The following is a 9,040-nucleotide window of genomic DNA, read 5'->3' as shown; positions in this document are numbered from 1 at the left end:
CATCTATGGTTAGCTCCCACTTTTCATTGCAAGTGTAACATAGGTATTTCTTACTCTTTTCATCCATTACAGTCGGGTTTAATTGCTTCGTGTGACCCTAGTTTATGCTGGAAGAAGACGCATGAGAAGAATTTTTGGGGTTGGTATTTCGGTTGGTGCTTGGCAAAACCGTGTTAACATTGAATGGTTTGGGCATCAACTGCGGTTCAGTGTTGCACAAGTGGCCGCTGCTCATTAGGGACCTGTACGTTTTTCTTGGACTTTGGCCATAGACATGGCTTCATTTATGGACCAATGAAATCGCAGTCTGATACAGTTTGCAATCTCCTCCCTTAGACCGGACATGTAACAATCTATAACATATTCATTCGGCATAAAATTGACATGTAGTGGAGATTTTATTTTTTGACAGTATTGTCTGATTTAGGTTCATCAATTTTCTCATGGGATGTCATGTATGAAAAGACCGAATTGCAGTAAGAAGTCTCTCTTGAACACATCCCACGTCATTCTTTTTTATGGTTGCGGTTCTGCAAATACGACTCATATCACATTCTTGTTTAATTAGTAAAGTGAATGGGGGCAATGTCCAGTTTAGTGAAATCATTAGGTTTGTCCACCTTAAAGAATTGCTCAGCAGATATTAGTCAACCCTCCACATCGGTCCCATCAAACTGAGGGAAATCAACTTTGGTGAGCCATATTGGGGGAACATAGTTTTGGCCATGGTGGTATGGTCTATTCGGGGGAAGACCGTGGTAAGTAGCATCATCATAGGGTCTGGTGCGGAGATCTTGGTCATTATCAGACGCATCATTTTCAATGGCTGTCAATCTTTCTTCAACGGCATTGAACCTTCTGTCCATGTTATTACTTAATTTTGTCATGTTCTGCTGTAGGGCAACATGCATAGAAGTTGATTGTTGTGACAGACCTTCGATTAGGGTCTTAAGAGATTTCATCTCTTCTTGCCGGCGAGTTTCTATCATCTTAGAATCACCTTGCTCAGATACCAAGATGTTACGACTTAAATCTGTAACTAGTGTTTGAGTTATTGATCTCTAGAACCGAGTTGAGAAATCTTTGATCAAAGTGCAACGGAAGAATTATGTAAAAAAAAATTCAAGATTAAGGAAGAAGAGTAATCAAGGATGAGAAAAAAATACTGTTGGTCTATACCTAACAGTCCAAGACAAATATTCAAAACAGAAAATACAATTAGGGTGAAAAACTTTCACAAGCAATTTCATATATTCATTCATTCATAGTCATTGGGGAGGTGGAATCAACATTATATAGTAACTAATTTCCCCCAAAATATTCAGTTATTATTGTTACAACAATTATTAGGGACATAACAAAATTTAGTTGGTTGAATAACAGAAAAGTAAATCAAAACGAAATTTAGAACCGAAAACAGAAACCTCACAACATCTAGTCCAAGTGCTCAATTGGACCGTTGGAGGGTGTTTGATTTATTTTGGGACCGCAACATTTATTTGGAGACCGTAACAGAAACCTCGTGAGCTTGTCTCTTAAAGAAGGGAATGTGGTGGTGAAGGAAGTTAATTCTATTTTGTTGTCTTTTAAAGACACTGTTTTTGAAAACTTATATTTGTTCTTAGTCTGTTTTTGGTATGAACTAGATTATAATTGATGTAATATTTTTATTTTCAATCGATTGCCGTATCCATCAATCTCAAAATTGACAGTTGGATTGATCAAAATGGTTGTGTTAGTTATTATAAGTGTTGAAATGTTCATCTCAACCTTTCCATATTTAAGAGCCCAATTGCCATTTCCTGTTAACATCTGTTATTTGTGGCTTAACATACAATTTTCTTGATGGTATATAATTTATTCCTGAGATAAGATTAAAATATATTCAAGTGGAATATTGGTGTAAGTTTTTGATATATATATATATATATATATATATATATATATATATATATATATATATATATATATATATATATATATATATATATATATATATATATATATATATATATATATATATATATTAGACTTTTGTATTTATTTGATAAAGAATAAGTAATGTCCATGATGTTCCCTTGGCTCTATATTAGGACTAGTTTGAGTGTCCAAATAATCATTGTTGTTGTGGTAGTTGCGGTACTAGTGAGCAGCATGAGAAGTATGTATGTGCAAGTAAAGTATGTATGCATGTATCTGTAAGTATTGTATGCCTGTATATATGGTATGGTGAAATGTTCGTGAGGACTGAGGAGAAGAGTTAGGAGAGAAGCACAATAAGGCAGACAGGTATGGTAAAGTGTAGTATATAATAATATTGCAAAAGAGATTTATCTCTGAATTATTATTATTATTATTATTAATATTCTCATAAAGAAGGAAAGAAAGAGAGATGATGAACAAGGCATTTTCATTAGTGGTGATGGTGTCAATTATGGTGTTGGTAATGGGGGCTGATAAAGGGATGAGCCAAAGCGGGGGCAGCAGCAGCAGCAGCAGCACTTGCAGTAGCTCATTTTTCTCAACCCTGGTTCAACTGATCCCTTGCAGGCCATCAGTGGCCCCGTTTAGCCCAATTCCACCAAATGAAGTGTGCTGCCAAGCCATCAGACTTCTGGGCCAGCCTTGCTTGTGCATCCTCATCAACGGTCCTCCCATTTCTGGTGTTGACCGCAACATGGCTATTCAGCTCCCTGACAAGTGTGCTGCTAACTTTGAACCATGTAAGTAGTAGTTGTTACTATTTAATTACTAACCCCTATCTGTTTCTTCTTCTACTACTGCTACTACTTCTATCAGTCAAATATCATTTTCTTCTTAAATCTTTAATTTATACTCTTACAACAACAACCAGACCATGTGATCAATTTATTTATGCAGGTGCTGTTGGGAAATAATAACAAAAAGAAGAAGATGAAGAAGAAGAGAGCATTATTATAAAACATCATTTATGCATTTACCAATAAAAGTCCTTTTAGGCTGTTCTACTAAATCTTTAGTATTTATTATTGACATGCATCATCAACCACTAGTTTCTCTATTCCTGTACAATTAAATTAAATGTTTATGACAATAAATCAACGATGAACCATCAGCAGCAATTCAGTGATTAATTTGCATCACTTTTTTTTTTTTTCTTTTTTTTTAAATCAATTGAACCTAAAACAAGAGAAAGAGAAAGAGAAAGAGGAGATATCCTCAGAGGTGCCAAACAAACCTTCAGAGACCCATGCAATGCCATGCCTATGTCTTAATTTCATTTTTTATACTTTTACTCTTCTCATTGGGATCTTATATTATTATGGCTTTCTCTGTTCTTTCACAACTTTAAGTGAATTTTTATATGACCTTATTATTATTATTATTTATAAGACTGAAAAACTCCAGCAACAACTTCTTCCGGTGTTTCTTTTATTATCCACCAATGCTTAACTTAAAAACAAAGAGCCCCACCCTTTCCTAGATCGAAAAGGATTTTTAAACAAGAAAGAATATACATCTTTCGGTATCTGAATCGTTACTTCAATTTGTGCTTCTTCTCATAGGATGTTGGATTTTATTTCCTCTAAGGGGCCGACCGACCTTCCAATGGTTTTTGTCCAAGAATGCAGTCTTGAATTCATCCCATGATATGTTGGGATCTTATTCCCTTGTCTCTAGATAGGATAGAAGTGAATTGATGTGATTTGGACTTGTCTTTTCCTTGGTGTGCTATTCAATCTGGAAAAAAAAAAATTATAAAAAAAATCGCATTAAGATTCTATTTCTTCAGAGAGCCTCTCCTTATTTGAATGCTTAACTTCTTTTCTTGATGTTTTGTTCAATGGTTGAAGGCTTGAATGCAAAGATTAAGGGGGGCATGACACTGATGGATCATTCTTTCAAAGAGTTTTTTTTTTAACCTTAAGATATGAAAATTCATCTCTGTGGTGATATTTTTTAATTCCATTTTCTTTTTCTTCTGATGTTATGTTTTCAAGGATCAAGCTCTGATACCAATATTGAAGATAAAGACTTGGATTAAGAAAATTAAAATATTAACAAAAATTTTGAACCACTATAAATAAATACAAAAATACTTTGAGAGGGTGATAGATATTATGAAATGAACGAAATAGAAAAAAAAAAATTCAAGGATCTTAAAAAGGTATGTATTAAAAGTTGTCGTATGAAACTCTGAATCTAACTTAATATTTTGGTTTAGGAACGTTTCTTGCGTTCCAATTGCGTTTTCAATAAAAAGTTTACCTTTTAAAAGAAAACAAAAAAAAAATATCTTTAAAAACAATTGTTGTTTTGAAGAACAAATTAAGATAAACAAGCAAATAAAGAAAATAGTTTGATAAAACATTACAGAAATAGTTTACTATAAAAAGAAATGGAGTACCAAACACTGATGATTGTAGATATCTACTACTTTTGAATCTTGCTGTGCGTTTGAGGAGGATTCCTTTGACATGTTATAAGTGTCCACAAACACACACACACACAATGTTGCAGGCAGGAATATGAATATACACAATTAGTTTGTCTGTTTTTAAGGAACAAACGCAAGTTCTTTTATTCCAGAGGAGGAGAAGGAACCAAAGAGGGTGTTGAATTTACCCCCCACCCTCCAATTACCACCCATTCTTTCAAGTCTCGTTTTCATTAAAAATCAAACAGACAATATAACACTTTCTTATTCTCACGAGAGTCCCCAACAAGATTTTGAATCCAAATTTGCAAGCAAAGCAATTCTGCAAAATAAAACCATAAGCAGCATTAGGAGAGAAGAGATCTTTATCCCGTATTAATGCGCCCACTGAATACACTTCCTAGCCAAATTTATGCACTTTTTTTTTCTTTTCTTTTTTTACAACAAAATGCAAGATAGAATAGTTTAACCTTAGGTCATAGTGCTTCTTCATCCACAATCATCCATATAACATTTTGGCTTCTTATGCTTGTACATTTTCCTTTCAGACAAACCTGCAAGCAGCAGCTACATGCATTTCTTTATTAGTTTCGACATAAGGCAGGCACTGGAGGCGGCCATATACAAAAAGCTGAATCCATAATTGTTATGTCTCACAACATCCATCCGGAAAAAATCACATCAAATCTCAGCTCCTTATACTTGTGAGGATAATAATCAGTAGTAACTAAATAAAGAGTAGGCTTTCTGATTCAATCAATGAGTAATAATTAAAAGGTTAAAAGAATATATATTTTGCTTAATGAGGTTTTATTGATTAAAATATATGAAAAGTAGTTAATAGCTGTCAGTAGTAAGAGTCTTGAACTGTAGTCAGTTTTTCAGTGCCTTCAATGAAATGAACTTTGTTAGAAAAAAAAGTAGTAAGAGTGATGAAGTATCCAATAAATGGAAAAGGTGACCCAATTTTCATCGGGAGGGGGAGTAGTATTATGCTTTAATAATATTCATTAACCAAAGAGGTTACTAAACAGCATCATCTTCATATAAATTTCCAAACCAAAAATAGATGGAATGACTACCAACTTAAATGTTGAATATTCTGGAAAAAAACACCAGGGAAAGTTAGAGAAGGGAGAACAATAGGGAAAAGGTAAGCAGAGAAAAGGTTCTTTAAAATGTTACCTTGAAAATCTCTGAACATACTCTCATTCACCTTATATTCAAATTACTGAGGAAGTCTGAAAGCCTGAAAGTAATGCAAACTCAATCAATTATAATAGTGAAAAGATTGTGAAAATAGTCAAACTAGTCTTTAGGAATTAAGAAGTGGGTGTTATGCCCTGCTTAGTGGAACCAACTAAAGTAGTTCGTTAACTTACTAGTGGTTGATTACCTATTTATCTTTTGTATAAATGTTCATGTAATTCCATTCATATAACACACAAAAATCAGTTCTTTAATCCCTAAAAAAATTCTCTGTAAGAAATCCACAAATCTGGAAGGAAAAAATGACAAATTCCTTTTTCTTTGCATGGCAGGAGGAAAAGAGGTTTCCTATGAAATAGAACTATATTTCACAAGATGATTTCAAGGAAACCAAAAGGAGAAGAAGCTATACCTGATGTTTTTGGCAATCACTGTGTACCCATCTTCATCCCCAAGATGTCGTAGGGCTACTTCTTCCAAACGACCATCACGGTATGCATGCTGCAAATAAGATTACATAGATAAGCCCAAAAGATTAACTCCAATGAAGAATCCACACCATAATGCATTCTAGAGCTTTGAGAAGTTGTGTAATAAAGAAGTTAAAATATGATTAATCTTTCACAATACAATGAGAGATAAACTGAATATTAACAAGCTAAAGATATTATAGACCGTGTGAGCTGAAAAGCTTGCTCACCCTGTAAAAGCAGCTCGTTCCAAATGGACAAGTCCCATTTCCAAAGTCAAAGTGCTTGCAATCAATAGAGCTGTGGGGAAAGTAAAAACAGTATAAGATAACTCCATATATTTTGATTATAAACTGGAGAATAGAACACAGAACAGAACAAGGACAACAACTATGAAGATAAAACAGCTCCACTTGTTATCTATTTTGTGGTAGCAGAACACAACGAACTTCATCTAATCTCAGATTTGAAGGTATGTGACTCGTTAAAATGGTCAGAGTTTCCCTATGATTCAGAATCCCATGATTAGCCACATTCATATATGTAGTAGTGTATTTCTGAAGCAACCTGCTATCTTAACCCGTATGTTTTTATATGGTACTCTTTTTATTTCTGGTTCTACCTCCCTCAGGCAGAGAAAATAACATGAACTTGACAAATATACATTCAAAAGCAGCTCAATTTTATTACAGCCATACCTGAGCTTAGCCTTGTAGTTATCCACAATTTCCTGTTTTTCCTCCTTGGAAGAATACCATATCACACTGGGAATGACAAAGTATGACAATTTCCTGCATATAGGGCAGGCTCTCAAAGCAGCATTTAGATCCATTCCTGATGATGGTGAACTACCCCGCCAATTCCTGATGCAGGATATACAGAACGCATGATCACATTCCGACAACAGCCCAAACTTCCTTTCAGCAACAGCTTGTTTTGAAAGAACACGTTCAAGGCATACACAGCATTCTATTTCCTGACTGTGTTTTAATGCATCCAGGTGCTTTTGCTTCTTCTGACAGATTTGTGCATGTTCTTCTCTTTCCTCTGGTCTGAATGGGTGCAAACAGTGCTTTCCACAAGTTGAGCATAGATCTCCATGGACATGAGGGCACTTCGACCCACGAGGACAATGACCAACAGCAGCAAATGAACAAATTGAGAGATCAGCTGGATTCAAACTTCTAGCCTCCATAGTATCAATATCTGTATCTGATGATGAGGAATGGTATTCAAGCTTTTGAGTCCACGCAGGTATAGATGGAGGAAAGAATGGTTTACTGGAAGCTGAAAGATCAGAATAAATCCCTGCGGAAGCAAGCGCTCCTCCTCCTGATGGAGTGCTGGCAGATGGAGATGGAACAGAGGCACCTTGGGAAACTTTAACATGTTCATATCTGCATCGGGTTCCATACGAACATTCACCTTTCTGGTAAAAGGTGCATATCTGCATCCATAAACCAGCAATGCCCCATTCATCAACAGCATAATAATGATAATAGAAAAGTACAATGTAAATAGAAGAAAGCTGACATTGTTTGGTGGGGCTTTCCAATCATGAGAGAACTCACAATGGTCCCCTTTCAGACATGCTCCATGTGCGAAGAACTTACAAAGAAGCCTGAAAAATACCACGATTGAGCTCAACAAATATTACGTGGCAACAAAAGAATGATGTAAAATGGGTAAAAAGCAGGAATTTCAGATGCACTAAAGTGAGAAGAACAAACATTTAGTTATTTGTTCCTTACGAAGGAAGACATATGAACCCCTTTGAGTATGGGGAAAAGTGGTGGAATGTATTTATTTGTAGTTAAGGTCATATGTATGATTAGATAAATGACACGTAAGAACGCAAGAAGCATCTATTGAGACATGCCTACCTACAAAGAATGGCGTTGAATTAACTAGGGCTTCAAACAAACAGACAAACAAACAAATTTAACGGGAAATGGTAGCCTAGGCTGAGAGTTAGACTTTTCATGGAGTCCTAGCTAGCCCTATAAAAGGTTCAAGAAAATGAAATTGACCAAGTTAACGAATTCACCTTGATCTCTGATAAAGACAACCAGTAAAAAAGATAGAAAGGGATCAAAGGAACCTGATTTCGGAAATACAAATGAAGCAAGTTTACAAGAGAAATAGTCTACAAGATTGATAATGACGTAAAACAACAAGATGACATGGGTATCAAATGAACTCACGCCATTAATCAATAACAGCAGTATGAAATGAGATTTGAATACATAAAACTGAGAATAATAATAAATAAATAAATAAATAAACTGGAAGGAAACAATAACAAGAAGAAGATGTTGAATTATTATTAGTATAAGTGTCTGTCTGTACTAGTAAATTTTTTTAGAAAAGAAGACAATTGAAATTAAGCTTGGGGGAAGAATAAGAAATGATGATGATGATGATGAGCATGGCAATTAGAATCTTGGAAACGCAAACACACTTTGCTTTCTTCAAAAAAAGGTAAATGAAGAGAAGCGATCGGTAGGTAATAATAGATGAGTTAAAGAAAAAAGGGATCGAAGAGTTGTTTGAGGAAGCATGGATGGAAACTGGAAAAGGTAGGGAGGGGGGCTACAGAGATCCTTGGAAGAAGATTTTACCTATTGGACATGGCTGTGTCTGTGAAACCCTAGAGAAGCTCCGTGTTTGACGAGGAGGATGATAGGAAATGGAAATGAAGATAGATAGATGGCTTTTGGTTGGGGGGACGGTCCGGTCCGGTCCGTAATATATATATATAACAAAGATAGAGTGAGGTCAGGTCAGGTCAAGAGTTGCCTTCAATTCTGCTCAATGTTTTTTACACCGTCCCTTGCCGAATGTCATTGGCGCGGCCGGGTCACATTATTATTATTATCTTTCTTTCTTCTTTTTTATATTATTATTATTATTATCTTTCTTTGTTTTCTTTACTTATTCTACT

General features: G+C 35.1%; 2 protein-coding genes across 3 annotated transcripts; one reads left to right on the top strand and one right to left on the bottom strand.

Annotated features, from left to right (window-relative positions):
- The first annotated feature begins 2,416 nt into the window (after nt 1–2,416).
- Nucleotides 2,417–2,747, top strand: LOC124937785 (putative lipid-transfer protein DIR1). Its single transcript, XM_047478110.1, has one exon. The coding sequence runs from the start codon at nt 2,423–2,425 to the stop codon at nt 2,729–2,731; it is 309 nt and encodes a 102-aa protein (XP_047334066.1). The 5' UTR covers nt 2,417–2,422; the 3' UTR covers nt 2,732–2,747.
- A 1,596-nt stretch (nt 2,748–4,343) lies between these two features.
- LOC124939956 (putative RING-type E3 ubiquitin transferase C3H69) lies at nt 4,344–8,834 on the bottom strand. Of its 2 annotated transcripts, none has more exons than XM_047480422.1 (8): nt 8,718–8,834; nt 7,630–7,717; nt 6,795–7,543; nt 6,327–6,396; nt 6,039–6,127; nt 5,603–5,666; nt 4,888–4,984; nt 4,344–4,739 (listed from the first exon to the last, which is right to left on the bottom strand). In XM_047480422.1, the coding sequence occupies exons 1-6, from the start codon at nt 8,726–8,728 to the stop codon at nt 5,630–5,632; spliced, it is 1,044 nt and encodes a 347-aa protein (XP_047336378.1). In that variant the 5' UTR covers nt 8,729–8,834; the 3' UTR covers nt 4,344–4,739; nt 4,888–4,984; nt 5,603–5,629. The 2 variants fall into 2 exon arrangements, with proteins under 2 accessions (XP_047336378.1, XP_047336377.1); XM_047480421.1 differs by having other exon boundaries at nt 4,888–4,971.
- Between the last annotated feature and the right edge of the window lie 206 nt (nt 8,835–9,040).

This window comes from Impatiens glandulifera, chromosome 5, assembly GCF_907164915.1.
Source record: "Impatiens glandulifera chromosome 5, dImpGla2.1, whole genome shotgun sequence".
Classification (NCBI taxonomy): Eukaryota; Viridiplantae; Streptophyta; class Magnoliopsida; order Ericales; family Balsaminaceae; genus Impatiens; species Impatiens glandulifera.
Note: the sequence above shows the minus strand (reverse complement) of the source record. Positions and strands in the feature narration are given on the sequence as shown.